Raw genomic sequence first — 19,804 nt, forward strand, 5'->3', positions numbered from 1 at the left:
ATAAAACAATAATGAACCTTAAAATCACTGAGTAGGTACTCTACAATTTGTCTTATACGTGTACTTGAGTATTCATCAGATCCACATCACACTAAACGCCACTGTACATGACGCCACGCAGGTGGCGGACAATCATTATCTACAGCGCGTCATCATACGGCGGAAGCTAATGAGAGGTCACGACCCTCAGAATTGAGGACGACGAAATGAGGCTTTCAAACAATAAAAAAAACTTTGAATGTTGTTAAAACGAAAATTTAACCAACAACCTTCATCGACATAGCAGTGGTACCGCACCTGTGAAGGAATAAGAATTGCGATATTAAGTCGCGGATTCAATTCCCAAATCTTAAACAAATTTCATACATTTTATAGACATAACTCACATTGTGCATTAATAATATAAAATTACCACTGCTCACAAATAGGTTTCCAGGTAAAGATCAACAGCTTCCTCTACGTACCGTAACACCACAGTGCAATCGTCAGTCTGCCAACCAAGCGTGGCGATTATGGTATTACCCTCACAGATATCTTTGGGCTTATATGGGCTGAAACGACGTCGACGATCATCGTCACATCAGCTGTAAAACGTCCAATGCTGGACATATGTCTCCCCAATAGATTACCATTAGGACGTGACACTATCGCGGACCCAACGTCTTTCGGGGACTTTAATATGTTGTTTATCATCTTTGTGCCGCGGTCATCTGTTTTACGCGCTTTACAACCTGCCCACTACTAATCCGCCAATATTTAAATCTACTATGACCTTCCTTTGACCTTTTTCTTTTGAATGTTTTTTTTATCCTTTACGAACGAAGCATTTCACCTCTGTCTTGCCTGATCTTAAGCAATGACGAGGCGTAAGTTGGAACATGCTTGCCCAGAAGAAACCCATTCACTCTTGTCTTGAAGACTCCATAGTTATAATTGTCTCGAAACAATGATGCTGATTGTTCAAAAATGATTTTTAAAATATTGTCATACACTTAATGAGTAATTAAAAACCGTTAGTAAAGTTCAAAATTGAATTACGTTCAGAAACAGGCTTCCGTTAAGGCCATCTACCTTCTACCGTACTTAATTTTTCTTTCAAACACAAGCATTCATGATTAATTGATAATCAGTATTAATTTTTTGCGTTAACAAACAGCATGATTTCTCACAGCAGTGTCTTGCGATTTCTCAAAAATTGAGTTGTTTCAGTTTTTTTTTTCTTGCCACCTGAAAGCTCTACCGCCTAGTGATAGTCTTTTTATATAGGTATGATATTTTTATTAAAAATTTGTCTTTATTACCAATTTTAAAAACGTAATTCCATTTAGTTCTTGTTTTAATTTCTGAACAACCGTTAGGCAGCAAACTTATTCTATGTAATGTACTTACTTGCTACGTCAAGCTCTCTATATATTTTATCAATTCTAAAGTGCGATTGGTTTCCATTACTATAATGGTAAGCCTTACTGCACTTTATACTAAATTCTAAATTAGTTCTGCTTTATTGTTTTTAAAATTATCTTATTGTATTTGGATGGCATTTGACACACTGTTAATACTAATTCTTGTGTTCAACATTCTTTATAATTTTTTAACTGTTTTTAATTCTAATTATATGTTAGTTTTATCGCCTTTGCATCGGCCTTGACCCAACCGGCGCAATACCCCGTATTATTTTTAATTATGTTTATATTATATCATTTCCCATGTGCTGATGTCATCAGGTCCGAACCTCGGTACCACAGTAGCCGAATCAATACACACAAATCGGTACGTATGGCGTACCATAGTGCGCCACAAATTTTCCGAAAAGGGTCACGATCGTCAGCGGAGGATAGAACGCAATTTGGAGTATTCCATTATACATGCAATATATCCACAGACACGTTTAACATGTAGGTGTGAAGATAATAAAACATTAAACAAACAGACATAGCATTAAAATGTTATGGAAAGAGTATTCCGCGTTTGTTGATGTAATAAAACAAAGTTAATTTGTCACGTTGTAAATTGCACGCGAGGTCGGAACAATTCGCCAAGAATGGCTAAATACAATACAGTGCCGGGCGTTTTGTATTGTTTACATAATTTTCATATTTAACACGACATGAAGTCACATTGTAATTAATATAATACACTTAAAAATATACACAAATGCGTGCAACCCATGATATATTTTACGTGTTACATATAAACAGCATGTAGTAACTTTCGTTCGTAGGATTTCTCTGGCATTTTTATAACATTATTTTACTTGTTTTATTAATTCTCATAAAAATATATAAAGAAAATTAAAAGTTAGTGTTATAAATATGTTATAAAACGGTATGAACATTACGTAAGACAGTGCGCATTACGTAAAAAATAGATGGTTGTAAATCTAAATGACGTTTAGGTATTTAAAACCATAAACTATAAAATATTTAAAGAAAAGGTTTAAAAAATTACCATAGAGAATTATTTTGGATTAAGAATTCAATTTCAGATAAGACTGCTCTGGGTTCATTGTACTCCTTAGCTATTCTCGCATGGGTTTATCTAGATTGGTTCGAGTTAGAATTGTTTTCAATAATGGGCAAGTGAAAAAAATCACCAACATTTCTCGAGGTCCAGCAAAAAGACTAGGTCAAACAGTTCATGGAGTGAAATTAAATAAAATAATTTTAATCTATCTACGACGGCCTGTGCCAAATTGGGTAACAATCCTTGAAAATATTTAAAATTATTTCAATCATCGAAGCCTTTTCGGAAATATATAATGGTCTATTAAATACAAGATTGAGGTCTTATTTTAATATAAACAAAACTACAAAATTCTCCGTTTGATTTTTACAGACCACTGTCGTGTAGCAATCAATTATAAAGACTGCTTATTCAGCTTAAGACAACGTTAGGAACATACCATACCTTGAAAACTGCTTATTTTTGTTTTTTCCTCGAAAGTAAATCCTTAATGGAATGCCGTTCCGTTGCGGAAGCAAAGAAAGAATTATATTCCGCCTATATGCCTTATTTTTACATTTTTAATTATCCTTATAAACCTGGAGGATTTTCGTTACCTAATACTAGTAAATATAAAACCTTTCTTTTGTCGGTATCCCTCACTACTGTGCACCATGGCCCTTTTTGAAAATTTCGCCGCGCACCACACTACGCTGTCTGTGCCGGTCTTGGACAGTGTGCATTGCTCCATCTAATCTGGTATGGAACACGGCTCGGACCATATCGGACCATCATATGAGACTGCGGCTTCGTTATCGCCAACCATCCTCTTTTCTGGTGATCAAAAATTTTTCCAAGTCGTTAAATAATGCCTTTTCTGACAATGTGATCGAAAAATCAAAAACAAGAAGAAAAGGCAATTGGACACTCCGAGTTCCATCTGTATTAATATTTTGGTTCTATTAGCAGTCCAGGGAATTCATAACATTCGCCTCCAGCACCACATTTCAAATACGTCAATCGCACTAACACTTGAAATTGTATTTACAAATGTGAATCTCGCCTTTGTAACACGATGATACGTATTTAGAGCAAATGTATTGTATCAGACTCGCGTAAGAAGTGGTACAGTCGAGCAAAACAATGAATCTCTCGGAAAACACCGGCGCATAACATCCGCCCGAGCTGCGTCTGCGCACTGTACAATCGCGTTCTAAACTAGTCACGATCTATGGTACTCACAAACTCGTGTAAACATAGTGAAGCGAGCCGTGAAAATAAAAAGTATGAAAATAATGAAAAAGCCACGGAGAGAAAAAAGAAGAGATCCGTGAAAGAACCAAACTAGCCTAGAAGATAGGCAATATGAAGTGAAAGTAAGCAGGGCGCGTAGCTATAGATTTCTGGAATGAAGACCACAGTCCGACTAGCACAGAGATGGTCAGATCGGACCTTACCGAGCCAGGCTTCAAATCAATCTTACAATAAACCTATGGGCTTCCCCAATATATAACCTACTTACATCTAAATCCACTGTTAGATGTAGATGTCCTATGGCTGAAATAAAGGATTTTGGTGAGATAATGATTGATGTGTTCACGACTGTTACAAATTGAATTACACAACTGACCGGATTACGTATATTTTAACATTTTTTTCCACACACGTTTCCCACGGAAGTCTTGTTTTTCTTAAGTTATCTTGTAATTGTTATGATGTTAGTAAAAAATATACATCGAAACTGATGAACTAAAAAAAAAAACGTTGACCTATCGTACATTCATTGACCTGGTTTAGTAAACTCCGTTCATTGACGTGTTAAAATAATCCGATGGGCGTGAATTTTTAAAACGTTCACATGGCATAATAACCTTTTGAAGGGCGTACATAAAATTGTGATATTTGTTTATCGGGTCATGTTCATTTAATATATGTATACAGACCTAATTTCTAATAAAAAAAAACTTAGTAGCACTCGGCCCTCCACTAGGTAGACCAATGACATGGTTCCCGGCCGTTGACCGATCACTTTGGAGATGTTTGGGGGAGACTTATTGGGGGGCTTGCAGTCGCTGGTGTATAGGCTGATAAGATGATGGAGACTAGATAACCAACTACAAAAGCTAAGCAGACCGCATGGGGATTATGGATTGTATTTATGTCACATCTCGTGTATCAACAGCTCTCCAGAATAAGTATAATAAATATATTAATATGTGTGACAAAGATGAATTGTAGATGTCCTTTAGTAATTGCCTAACATTATTTTAATTCTAATGACACAACATATACATAGTGATTGGTTATAGATATAAAAGCTTTAATGGATTGAATGTATAACTCATTTACTGTCATATATATATGGTATTCCCTATCCAAAAATTCAATGGTTTCAGAAATAATAAATAATGTAATCATGATTTATACATATTAACATAGTAATTGTTCTATTTCAGAGTGATCACGTTATATACGATATAATAGTTCTAAAACCTTTAAATATATTTACTGACAAATTATATATTCAAAACTTAAAGCTTGTAACTTGTACCAAGAATTATCCATCTCATGTATAGTAGGTAAAATTTAACATCAAGGCCAGCAAAAAAGTTGAAATAAAGCTTTTAAATAGAGAACGATTAATAAAGGTTATTTTTTTCTACCGTCAAACGTACTGGCTGCATTCTACAGTTAAACAAATTATTCTCTCGATCGAACCGCCGTCTCTATAAATAGCAGCCGATATCTGAATGTGGAGCACGCGGTCGGATGTCACTGGACATGTTGAAGCAAAATTCTTCAACGTTTGCTCATATTTCTGTGACTAAACAATGTTTCACGGATTAGATGCGTTACTCTGACTCGCCATACCTAATTGCTTCAATTTAAAAAATAATGTTTATTTTTATACTCTTTTACATAAATTGTTTATACGGAGTTTCAACATTTCAATAGCAGATGCAACTCTCCGTAAGAAAGAATATTAGGGCGCCCCAGAAATGATTGTACCGCGCTCACCGCCAAACTCTATGTTTATGATTTTAACGGTGAATTCTGAGTGGTCCACTGCACGTATATCCCTGGCATATCCTTCTGATAATTTGGATGCTATTCGCAAACTTTCTTCCGATCTAAAATAATTAGCACTTAGATGAGTATATGTAAGAAATTAATAAACGGAAATTTTCCTTTAATGACACCTGATACAAATGTCAATAAACAATAAAATAGATCGAAACACAGTTATGCTCACACATTATTCTTATAGATTGATTCGCATGGGTCCTCAGTGACCTCCTGAAGAACATAATACGGTCACCTGTCCGGTTACCGACACAATTACAAGAGAAAACAATATCACCTTGTACGGTTCCATAGAACTTTCATAAAACAAAAGCACGACTAACAGTTATGAGAAAACGACTAAAAAGAAGACCTGCTGAGTATAAACGGTTGCAATATTGTAAGCGATAATATTTTAAATTTCGAATGACATCGAGGCGCGTGTGACTCAACGTGCGACCTCCAACACCAAACGATTAATTGAAATAACACGTTCCGTCTAATTGAATAATTAAACGGTTTATTTTTAGGAAGAGCTCACACTTCCTCTCCTAAGCTATGGATTTCTGAAATAATCAAATTGATATCATAATAAAGATACACAAACTGTACGGCTAACGGCTCACGGAAACCCATAACAATGGCGAGTGCTCTTCTCGGAGCTTCGCTGCAAAATCAAATTAAAAATGAAGAGACACGCATAAGAGCTGATGTCGTGGACCAACGACACAGTCGAGGACTCGGGAAGCCGCTGGATGCTGGCAGCGCAAGACCAGTCATAATGGCAGTGTTTGGGAGAAGCTTATACTTCGTGGAAGTCTATCGGCTGTCATGATGATGATAATTGTAGCATTTATTTTATTGCATAAAATTATTATTGTCATTAAACAGTCACCGTACAGCCGATGGAAGATACGATTCGTAAACATGACGCATTCATGTAATTACACTAACATTGAATATCGTATTTGGTCGCACAGGGTGTCTGATGGCAGACTAATGTTTTTAAATACGACCATTTCAAAAAGCTATAAACATTACGGGGTGAGGGTGGTGTCGTTGCCGCTCGTTCACCGTCAGGACACTTAAAGAGTAAGGTTTTTTACGTAACTGCTAATCTACCATTTAATTTACACTACAGTATTCGACGGATAAGTGAAGGGCCGAGCGTAAGTTTAATTCGTTGGTGGGCGCAGATGTTCCGCACTTCGGCTTTGAACACCTCACGTCCAGGGCCCAGTCGATCTTCAAGGACTCTCTAAAACATTGTACTGATTTAAAGTAGTTCACGTAAAAATCTACGACTTTACGAATATAGAAAAGAGCAGCCGTATTTGGACTTTCTACGTAGAACGATCATTCGTGGAATTTCTAAAAAGGATCTGAAGTTCCAACCTTTTAAAATAGAAATCATCTAAAGTGACTGTGTTTCACATTTTCACTAAAAGATTTCACGTCAACAAGCATCATTGCATTACTCCGGGGTAACAGATCGGACAATTTTTTTTAAATTGTTCCTCGTCAGGCGATGTGAATGTCAATAGAGAAAATATCGACATATGATTACGACCTTCTTTTTGCCAAACCTGCGCACTCATAACACACGACACTAACATGCTAGTACGACTGCAGAGCCAGAGCTTCGATGAATTGGCTTCAAAAAGCTCTCCACCAAAAACTAATCAGTTGCTTTGGGTATATACCGTAGCCGCCGAAGTCACCTTATTAACTCTACGAGATTTTTTTTGAGGATACCTCGTAGAGAGAGTTTACAATAACAATCCCTGAACCAAGATGGAGCCTTTGATAGAGGATTGAACCAAGTTCACTGCAGCGTATGGTGCAGGAGAGAAGGTTCAGTTTTAAACAGTGTGTGCAACTAAACGAAAGAGACCTTTGGATGACATACTATTCTAAAAAATGATATCCGCATTTGTATTCTACCGTTCAAGGCCTATATTAAAACTATAAGTCAAATATTACAATATTATTTTTAGTTTCAAAACATAAATCTGCCACCAGACATCCTGTACAGTTATTGCACATATGTATACCACTAAAACAAACAATACAAATTATTACTTTTATAGTCGCTTCGTGGCTTGATATAAAGATACCTGTACAATTTATGTATGCCCCCAAGCCATCACTGCGTGGACAAAAATACTAAACAATAATTTATTACACTGTTGTTACATGTGACTTAAGGTTAACGCCCCGGCGTGTCTCGACACTCGGTACGTTATAAAAAACATTAACATTCTCGCAATCATTATATATATAGACTTCCACAGCAAGTCAAAGGCATCCTCCAAACATGGCTACGATTGAACTTTGATTACGTATGTAAATTATAACATGTTAGATGTATAAAAAAAGATTGATGCAATTTATTTCAATCTCCATGAGTTATTATAACGCGTTTCCGCCTCGCGTGCGTGCCCTTGGCAACAAAAAATGTAGTCGTTGGCATGTTATATTTGAACTTGACATCGGAACCGATCAGACGTACGTTATATAAATATAGCCAGCCGTTACGCCGAGCCCCTTGGGTTGTCTCTAAAAACAATATTCGACTGAAAACATCACTAATTATAATAAATACCTGATGTCTACCAGATGTAACGTAACCTACTCTCCAAGGTAGATATACGTATATGAAAAAAATAATAAATATATATACAGGGTGATTGATAGGTTATAACTGTAAAAACTTCAAAGGTGTGAATAAAGTATAGTTCATTAGTCAGCAGAAGGCTTTAAAGCTGTTACACCTATTTCCAATCAACCTGTACAAATGATCAATTTAAAATTTGTTATAATTTTTTTTTATTAAAATGCAACTGTCCAATAACTTGTGGCAGTACCTGCAAGGACTCATAGTAAACAATAAGTAATTTTAATATGTAGGAATCCGGATTTTGAAAACGTTTTTTCTTACTTTATTATCTATATTATCTATATATATAAGTTTATTTATTTTTTTTAGAACCATTGATTTTTACATTGTGTAGCATAATCCTATACCTATAACGAAACACCTTGCATTTTGAACACATATTTATTATAACAATTTTAAATGTCAGTCATTCCGATTAAAAAAAACAAATGTAATCTCCCATAGATTCCTTTCGTCGTCAGTAGCTACAAATCTCCGTTGGAGTATAAATACAATGAATGAGCAGGAACCCGAGATGGTTTTGAACAGCGCACAGCGCCGGGGAACCACTTCTGCTAATGAATCACTCGTAACGCAGTACAGGCCCACGGAGCGCAATAAATACGTCGATTGTTATATAGCAACTCACGAGAAACGAGAGCACAGATTAAAAAGCAATTTTTTTTATTTATTCTTATTTGTACATGGGTATTTTGTTTACAATGTATTTTTTTTTCTTGAGCTTGCTATGCTCATGCAGTAGAGAGATATCGCTATTTGATACGGATCTTTTTTCTCCAGCTGAAACTACAACCCAAACGAAGCTGCTTTTTTATAACGCGTATAACATATTTTTTAAACTTAAATACACATATGAGACGAATAGAGTGTAAACTTTAGGGTGCTCGATGACGATGACCAGTATTTTTTTTAAACAAAACAAGGTATTTTTGGAAATAAAACAAAAATTTTGTATGAAGATCATTAAATCATTAAACTTCTTTTTATTTTATTGGAAAGTGTGAAGTTTATTGATTATAATACAAAACACAAATGTCCACCACTATTTATGCACACATTGTTTTATCTTTTATCATCATTTAAACCATATTTTAACAAAATGTCGAGTCTCTTTTTAAACTCGAATTTGAAGTTTTGATGCTGCAATCGATTTCATTGGCTTTAATCTCTACTACTCTATATTTAAAAAGTCTTTTAAATAATAATCAACTGGTATTAAATCTTATATAACGGTGAACTATGGCATCATTATGTTCAAATCTCATATTAATGACCGAATCTCTTTTTGAAAATCACTTGGTCAAATCATTAGGTTGACTGGTAGAGACTGCCCGTCCCCCATACGGCATTAAGTCAATACATAGTCATTACACAATATGTTAAAAGAGTAAAATTTACCCTGAGCGATGTTAGCCCACTGGTAGTAAACTAACACCTGCTATTGTTAGTAGCGAGTTCGATTCCCTGGATATAATCTTGTATTCTGTATATAGGATTGCCACTGCTCATACGTTTCCAGAGGATGAGCAGCAGCTTTATCTGCATACCATAATACGACACAGCGCGCCCCAACCCTCCTGCCAAGCGTGGCAATTATGATTTATCCCCCTGCTGATGTCTTTCTGGGTGGCCTATGCCTTGTAGTGGAAATCTAAGGGCTGAAACGACGAAATAAATAAAATAATTCAAAATAACAACTACACGTCCGCCCTTTTCATACTTGTATAAAGTCTTGTGCGACGCTGTCAACTTTGAGCTTTACATCGTCGAACTAGTGCCTCTAAAAGCTCTCTTTAGTGACTGTCTAAAAACGCCTCATTAAAATAACAACCATCAAGTCATTCATGTAAGAAAATTTACATTTCTTCCAAAAGCATATACGTTCAACACGTCACGGCCCACAATGTAATCTCTTACCCGCATACATTAATTCGTAATGAATAGTTAAATAAACAACGTTACACAGTACAATGTGTTCATACGTTTACAGTGAGTGCGCATTTATAAAATCGCCATAACATTTTTATACCAGTTATACTAAAATTAATTAAGAACTATGTATATAACTTAGATTACTCTCGACACAAAAGTGTAATAATTTATTTTATTATAATAAAAATAATTTATTTTTAATGATTCAGAGGATTCCCCGAGTTCCTAGTACGTTCCAGGACCTGATCGGTGATTAAATAATGGAAAATGTTTTCAGGTGCCATTTTGCCAATTAAACGGGGGCGAAAATATCCACTGTATAGATTCTCAACGACAGTAATGAAGTAAGATCAAATTGTATTCTGTGGTTCTTAAAATTCTAAGGTAATCATAAAATAAAATTGCATTTATTTCAAATGGCAAGGCTGACTTCTCTCTAGTCTCTGTTAGATGACAGCGCTGTTAGTCTTATCGGGCAACTTCGTCGAGGGCTCGAGGATCTGTAATGCGCGTGCTAGAATTTCAATTTTTCCACTTGGTTGTTAAGTGGCGCATCCATGTGACAAGAGTACACTATTTTTTTGTCCCTCCGAGTAGTTTTGATGAGAGCAGTTTTCGGCCCAAAAATCAAAATATTCTTTATTCGAATAAACGATTACAATATTATCGTCAATCAACATAAAATGACGGCTTTGTTGTCCCTACATGAAGCTACCACCAGCTCAAAGGACAGTTCAGCTAAGAAGAGCCAGCGAGGAACTCAACAGTTGCTCTTTACAAATATATGTTCCCTAGCTCTTGAAGTTAAAGTTTCCTTTTTTCTGACCTTCTTGCATGGACGTGTCTAGTCCGTGTGGTGACTCATTTTAAAGTATGGATGCATAGACCGCGGCCCGCCGGTCGAACACTGGTGGCCCGCCGACAGCAAAAATAATACTCTCGTACATTCAAAAAATATTGAATTCTATTCCAGAATAAAACCAAAAAAATTTAATTGCCTATACTTTTGGCGGCCGGCCCGCCATCAGTTCATGATTTGCCCGAGTGGCCCCTAGTCTTAAAAAGTGTGTGCAACCATGTTTTAGAGTCATCCCTGCTCTTGGGAGGCAGCACTGAGGCTTCTACTGTTCTAAAAATAAACTTTTATTGACACTTAAAAAAAAGTTTACACGTTTTATTATTACAGTTTGGTTACAACAATAAACAACCGGAATCCAACTCTTAGAACTAGTACTACAGTCAGCGTGACACAACACTCGTAAAGGACATTGATCTCCTATAAGAGCATGCAATTATTGTATCAACATTAACTACAGAATAAGAAGTCAATGACGTCGTAATTACACTAATAGGCAATTTGCGTAAATTCTAATTAACAAGCGATTTGCATAATTTAATTAAACAAACCTTGAAAGTTTATAAGGTATTTATTTTTATATTTTTTAGTTCATATACTATGTCTGCGAAGACAAATATGTAAGTAAGGTGTTGAAGTATAAATCGCATATGAGACTTCAAATAAAATTCAAAAAAGAAGCTAAAGGTTGGCGAAGAAGACAGCTGCCCACTCTGTATCAGACAGAGTCCAAAAAGTATTTTTTAAAATCTATGGGTTAGTCTAGAAATATGGGTATATAGGTATAGGTATATATATAGGGTTGAAATGATGAAGATGACGATGATGAAGATTTTAATCGATAAAGAATAATTACTATTTACGAGAGTTATTATCTGCCAAATACATTAGTGATGTCGGAAAAGCTTACATCACACACTCTTGAAAACAAGCTATTGCGGCTAGTTCTCTGGCATACATGAATATAATGTAAGCGTTTTAATAAAACGCTACCGCTTATGCTTTGCACCGCCACAACAAAGCGACATGAGGGTATGAAGAAGTATGGAGTTATAACATTTGCATAACTCGTGTTACCTTCGTGTTATTCATATTTGTCGATACAAACCGGCATTCACGTACTAAGCTCATTAGACTATAGGTTCCTGACCTTATAAGGACTATCGCCTCTCTTTACAAATTCCAACGTCCGTTTACCAAATTTTATTTATATTATTTTGATAAATCTAGAAATTAATTATTAATAATGAAAAACAACATTCCCTGTCTCTCTCTAATCATATTGTGAAAGTTACTACAAAAAAAACCGCATCAGAATTTGTCGTGGACTCTTCATAGGTCAAGGAGAGTTTGGAACCTAAGTAGCTTTAAGTTGAAGGATCCGATTACATGTGAACTCAACTCTAATTAAATTAAATACAAAAATAAAATAAATAAAAGACGGAATAACGACCCCACAGTCATGTCTCTTCCTTATATCTTACAGCCAAAACACTGAAACACAGGTAGCTATAAAATAAAGGAGTAATTCACAGAAATCTTTCCTTTCATTTCGCACGCTGGCAACACCGCAACAATAAGGCTTTTGTATTACTATCCTCTTCGCCTAGATATTTTCCTCTACAAATTTTAATGTAAAATTTAATCTAAAGCGCCGAGGTATCGCTGTAGGATATGGAATGAGAACAAACGCAGCTGTGTACCGGATTTAGTTTGTTTGTATGTTAAACGAAAATCATTCTCGTGATTCTTACGAAATATTTATTAAAGTTTTTCTTTTGAAACATACGTATATTAAAATCTACCTACGAACGCAGCATGAACTCTATATTGTTTCAAAGAGAATAGTTGCCTGCAGTTTAGTAAATATCCATTCTATTGTACCGACACTAGAACTGCCTTGGGCATACTCGTCTTACTCTGTATGCATTTTAAACAAAGACGCTGAATTTTTTAATCGAATGCAAGAACCATACTTTTCTGAAGAATTTAAAATAGAAATATAACTATTTATTTTTAAACATTGTCAGTCTGTACACTATATAAGCGTCTCATCGCCGATGCACTATTTCCACTACGACTTTCCTCATTGCTTACTTCAGATTGTTTTAGTCAGGTCTTTTGTTCTTCTAGAGATGAGTGGCGCCATTTATACTCTGTCATGTACTACGTATAAAGTCTCTTTTATACTTACGACTATCATTTCAGTTATTGTAGATTTTCCTTATAAAAATTCCATCGTTGCTTTGGGCAGCAAAACAGATGGCCGCCGAAGTCTTCATTGTTTTTACGAAAACGCTACATTGGTAAGATCACGTTATATTATACACTTAAAAATAAATAAATAAATCGTTACGCGTGCCTTCGAAAAATGTCGTGACGAAAGGACCCGCCGTGTGTAAAAAGGGTACAATCGCAAGATTTCGTCTTATTCCTAAGTTCACTCTTGTTATAAAACCATTGAAACTGAGTAGAGAGTATGGGTCGCGAACTAATATTATCTGCGAAGAGAGACAGAGAGAGCGAAGAGCAGCACATGAGCAGCGACCACCCCCCTTGGGGACATAAATTCAATTGAATAATTCGTTAACCGGCCTCGCGTAAAGAACTCTATCAAACAGTAGCAATTCGTCGCTAATCGAGCGCATCCTGCGGACACCCACGGCCCGAATGCCCATCGCCGGTGCCTAGTACGTATCTTTGGAGTGGAATTCTAAGGCTGTGGTCACACTGCGGCACTTAATGTTTTCTCTGGTAAACAAAATCATATATCTCTTTCATTACATTTACAACACTCTTGTTTTGTGATGTTATCGACTATAAAATATTAGGGGGACCACGTTTTGTTCCGCCTATTAACAATCCAGTTATTTTTGTTACTGAGAACTGCCAGTAACTTAACTCGAGGGCTCCCCCAACAGGCCGGAGCCAGGCAGTGACATCATTTATTTTACCTGATTCCGCAGTCGCCAAGCTATTTAAGAATGATTCATGTTTACACCGCATTTTACACTTAAAGCTTTATTTACAAAATTCAATTAATGCATAAACGTCGGAACGCAAAGAGCTTGATTCGGAATATAAATAAGCGCTTTATAATTTATATATAAAAACTTGTTTTCATATTAATTAAAAAACGCTGAAACGTTATTATTTCTCAGTATACCATAGATTCCCCAATGAGAGTGCTAGGTCAATAGCATAATAGGAGTGGTCAGGGTACGGTGCTCGCAGCTGACGAATCTGGTGGTAGGTTTTGGGAGGTCTGTTTGCAATGCATTAGTGTCCTTCAACTACTAGACTCCTCGTTCTACATAACCAAATTTTAAATGATCCTACCAATGCTGCTTCAGAAGCCTCTTCCAGAAATGAGCTGTTTTGGTCTTTCTGGTCTAAATTCTTCAGCAGGTAATAATGAAATCTCACTCCTAGTTCCACACAAACATAACATAACACAAATACATTGTTAGGTTATTCCTAATTATTTCTTTGACTACGTCGTGATTCATTTCATTCATTTAGTTAATGCTGCTAACCCGGAGACTTTTGCAGCCTCATTGAGTTCACGGAACTGAGGGCTCCACGAACTTTACAAAATGTAAATAGCCTGATTTCGTCAGTTGAACGAAGAAGTTCGCACGGAGGTAGAATACACGCTTAAATAAAAATATACTGTAATGAGTTTAATACAGTTACAGTGTTTGAGATGAAAGGGAGCACTGTTCGGCGATCAATGGTGGGATACGGGTCCTAGCTTGGATCGCCCTCATTTTGTACGGAAGAGGGGACGGGATCTGCAGTCCCCAGAAGCAAAGCGGTTAGTGAATAGTATCCCGCTTTACTTTTATGCATCGAACTTAAATGAGTTGTTGTTGTTCTAAAGTCCAGTGACCTAGAAGGATGTGGTGCAAATCGTCGGTTGTGTAAACCCTGAGATGGACACTCAGTTCTGTTGTCTTTATTTGTTACCTTCAACCTTTTGTATCTAAATAGACATATAATAACCTCTTTTTTATCTTAACGGATGGTTACGTAAATAAACAGAACCAGTGCAATGAATCTGATTCGTAAACACGCATTATAAGTTTAACAAACATTATTCTAGGTGTATTGAATAATGCTGTCAACATAACTGGTATCAGAGGAAAATGGGATCGTCATAACAACCGCTAAGCCTCGTTATCTCTTTTATTGTTACACGCAGATAAATCACGACACGCTAAGATAGTAAACAAGTGCAAACGGTAGTGTGCGAACTCGCGATTGTCGGTTTCAATTGTATTGACTCGCGGAATCAATTCTACGATGCATAGAGACGTTCTACTAAGCAACATTTTCGTTTCAGCCTGTAGACGACCTCTGTATGATAAAAGCCTCCTCCATAGATATCAGATATAAAATTTTCGACGCGATTCCTTAGTATTTGAAATAACTTAGTGTTAAAACAAATAATTTTAATACATTTATGGTATTTATGTATAATTATTACAAACATTATTAAATACATATTTTGGTTACTTGTAACAAAACGTTTAAACCCTTGTGTATAAAACAAAGTCGTGGTAATTACACCGTTTATAACTCACGAAAAGCTGGTCCAATTTTGCTGATAAAAATGTTTTTGGATTTGTTTTCCAGAAGTCTGTCTGGAAATCCATAATAGGACAGGACAATAACTAATAAAATATGATTGTCATCAATTTAAAATAACAATCAAAGCTTCAGTTTAGCCGTGTAAACAAAAGTATAAATTTTAAAAAAAGAAACCTATTCATTCATAGTCTCTTAGGCAGAAGGAAGTCCTACAGGTCAGTTATTATTAAAAGGAACAAGGTAATAAATCGAAATTAATAAATTAAAATAAAATCCTCTCTTCCAATATGTCTGATGATGGACTGCCTATCTGAATTTGAACTGCTCAAAATTTATTGATTGTCACAATCCTATTGAAAAAATGTGTAACACGTATTTTACGATGATTTCATCTCAATTTATATATCGTAATTTTTATTGATTTTATCTCTGGTTAAAAAGATTTGTTTTTATTCTTTAAAAACCTAAGTAAACAAAAACATGCAAAATTGAGGAATTGATCAAGCCGTCATCTAGTTTTGCGATCAGCAACACTTGTGGTGAATTATTTTTATTAACTATAAGATTAGTATCGAGTAACAGAATGCTGTGAGTTTTTATCGTAGAGTTATATATATAAAGAATCCTAATCATGCGAAGTGGCGTCGAATGTGGAATTCTAGAGCACGGGTGTAAGTAACGTGAGTCAACGTACCGCACCGTTTCCGGGTCACGGGTGTTCGAATGAAGCGACTTTTGTTTTCATTCATAGCCAAGTACACTACAAGACAGTGAAACTTCTGTTCGTACTGTATTACTTCGAAGTTCTTCAAAACTTTTTGCTACTTCTCTAGAAATTGTTCTTTTTAAGTTTGAAATTACTTTTAAACTTTAAGTGCCTTTTTTAATTTAAACGTTTCAAATTTGTAAATAAAAATTCTACTTATTTTCTAAAAAGTGTGCGATCCACATGGAGCAAGCTATGTCTGGGATTTCTCTAGGAAATCAAATCAGGAATAAGGAGATCCGAGCGTATTGATAAGTCATATAGCATGCGAAGAGGATGGCCATTGAGACCTTAAGGTTCTTGTGTGAAAACCACAGATCGATAAGGTCAAGGTACGACATCCGCCCTCGAGGTGGCGAGACGGTTTAGGTAAGATCGTCAGCAGACACTGAATGCAGACCGCTTCCAGTGGATCCTTTTGGAGATCTATGGGAGAAGCCTTTATGCAGCAAGTGACATGCTATGTGTCATGAGATATTAAAAAAGGAACCACTTTCGAAAACTCTACATGCATACAACCAAACATATTGTCTTACTTCAAAATGCTTGCTTAAATACATTATATGTGTGTTACCTACACCCAAAATTCAATTTTTCAAACAAAAATTTACTTTAGGTTAAAAATAAAATAATGCATCCTGCCAACGGATCTTTAGTGATAACATCTCAATGTAAATACAATTAAGTTTCATTTTTCATTATGCCATTAAATAATGGTTTCAAATATTTTTTTAATTTGTATAAAATAATAGTAATGAGGCCATTATGATGGAAAGCAAATACATTTTAGCTTAAACAAACAATTGGTGTAATCACCTACTTTATTCTAAATCAGGGGAGTTCAACCTGGAGCTTTCAAGCTACATCCTCCTTTTTGAATTATAGGTGTCTTTTGATAAATGTAACTTGGTTCAATTTTCATTTTTGTATGACTATATTTTAAAAAAAATTAAATTAAAAAATTTAAATAATACAAATATACTTTAGTATCTTTCCTCATGAAACATCACAAAATCTATTGAGAAAAAAAAAATGTTATATGAAAAAAAAAAATATTGTAATAAAACAATTTATTGTATAAGTCTTTTGAGACATCTAAATAAAAAATAGTTCTTAGACTTACCATATATTATTTTTACTTTTATATATTTCAGTTTAAATATTTCAAGATTCACAGTAATCCCACAGGAACTTTATTTTTCATTGTCATTTTGAATGTAGCAATAATTCAAAACTCCCCAATATTTACATAAAATATTTTTGAGAATGTTTAGATATAAAGTATAACAATATGACTTAGTCATAAAATTCTCTGTAGAGATCTAAATTAAACTATTACATCTTATTGAAAGATGAAAATGTGTTTTGATTTTAACATAACATTAAAACAAGTAATTACATGTAGGAAGCAATAATGTCATGTGAAAATCATAGTGAAACAGATATTATATTTCTAAAAATTTAAACTGAATATTATAAATTTACATAAAATCATACAAATAACTATATGAATGGCTTGTTAATAACATGGTATAGAGAAAGCATTTAATTCATAATCTGCAATGTCTTATATAATTAACTACAAGTTAGCATAGATTATATTATAATTACTTATTTATTTAATTATTATGACTATAACATGTAAATAAAACAAGGTAATGAGTGTAAGATTAGATATCATTTAATATCATAATTCAGGAAGGTTGTTTAAGGAATCTAAAAACAATATGGATGGCACAAGAATTTTTATTATGTATGAAAATACAGAAATGGTGATTGAAATATTATTGTTGACATTACTATATTTTTTCTTAATTTTCACATTTTTTTATGCTATCAAATCTTCTTATGAGAATATACCCTACACATTATTACACTCAAAATTGCTATAGTTGTTTTTTTACTTGATTACAGTGAAAACATATATTTTACATTCATTATTCATATTTTTTTTTTCAAATTTATCTAAAAGATTATGATAGTAAATTATGTAGTCTTAAAACAAATAGATATACTAATATGTTATTACTTTATTGTGTCATTCAGTTTAGGTATTTATGATGTATTTGTTACGATATGTAAAAACACTTAGGACATTTTTAATTTTCAGTTATTGATAAGTATGGTAATAAAAATTATTGCAAATAACTATTTATTATTCAAATATAATTATTTTGCCGTTAATTTGTGTCATTATATTATTCATTCCTTAAAAATTCTAAGACGAACCGGCAAAATAATACCGGGTGTATACCGATAAACTCTTTTAAGAATACACAATCAATATCAGGGATTGCAAGGTTTGCTACAGAAAAATGAATTAGTTACGTTGTGTCACTAACATATAAGATAACATTCACATATCCGTAACCTAAAGTGATCAAAATAATTCCGGCTTACAACAAGGCGAAGAACAATAACAAACTTACCTTGGAATACAGTTGGACGGCGTCCTGTCTACTTCCCAGGCAGCAAAAAGCTTCATGGGAACAGGTTTCGATGCGTTAGTCATCTTTTCGGATTTATTTTTCTCCGTCATTTTAAATCGGCACTGAACAACTTACACCAGGTACAACTTTCACAGCACTTTACTAACTGACGGTTTTAACCGGCATTGTTATTTAATCACTAAACATAACACTAGAATCATTTTCGTAATAACGCTGTACGAGTGTAAACCGAACCGGGAAACGAATACACCAACACTCAGTCTGTATTCGAAACGCGCTGAGATTATCGGCTACGAATAAACAGCACAGCACAGGGCGTTCGATACATTTGACACTTGACGTGACAGTGTTGCTACATCTACGAAAAATCTTATCAATGTTTCTTAACCAAATAAATAAATATAACTTATCTAATTCCATTTATGTAATCTAAATATTTTTCTTATTTAATACGTTTATTATTTAATATTTATACAACAATATTATCACATTTTATACCATTTCAGAAATATGTAACTTTTTTTAAAAAAAATAATGTAATTACATTATTTTAATTTATTTAAAAAAATTATGTAATTTTATGCACTGCCTGCCAGTTTGACTATTGTTTTAATATTACGTAAGAAAATAATTTTGTTTTAATGGGCATTACAACTGTCAACGTTAACGTTCATCAGGAATTTCTTTTGTTTTCTCAAAAAATACAAAATTACTATTTTATTTCTGATAAAAAATGTTGTCATTTGTACTCATGGAATCTTTGGGATCTTTTACTTACTTCATTGCGGTTATTTATTAGTTACCTTTCTCATTTTCATCATCTTAGTAGATTAAAACTAAGAATATCAAAATAGGGAATAATAAACAATGATTTAATTAAGAAACTTGTATTTTAAACAGAAAATATAAAAAGTGTATAATAGATTTATGTTAAACATAATAAAAATTACTCCTAATGTATAAGTGTTCATACTACTAATGGAATGGCACAATTGAAAAAAAAAAACTTTTTACGTACTTAT

General features: G+C 34.3%; 1 protein-coding gene across 2 annotated transcripts in view; it reads right to left on the bottom strand.

The window, feature by feature from the left end:
• KrT95D (phosphofurin acidic cluster sorting protein KrT95D) overlaps positions 1–19,109 on the bottom strand; it is a 172,990-nt gene extending 153,881 nt beyond the window's left edge. For both annotated transcript variants that reach the window (XM_068763140.1, XM_068763139.1), the window contains exon 1: positions 18,762–19,109. In XM_068763140.1, coding sequence (XP_068619241.1) covers positions 18,762–18,871 — 110 coding nt within the window. In that variant the 5' untranslated portion in view covers positions 18,872–19,109. The remainder of the gene's footprint in view (positions 1–18,761) is intronic.
• Positions 19,110–19,804: the final 695 nt, after the last annotated feature.

This window comes from Battus philenor, unplaced genomic scaffold (genome assembly GCF_028537555.1).
Source record: "Battus philenor isolate CCGP_79_NKW_IND1 unplaced genomic scaffold, ilBatPhil1.0.hap1 SCAF_17, whole genome shotgun sequence".
In the NCBI taxonomy this organism is placed as follows: Eukaryota; Metazoa; Arthropoda; class Insecta; order Lepidoptera; family Papilionidae; genus Battus; species Battus philenor.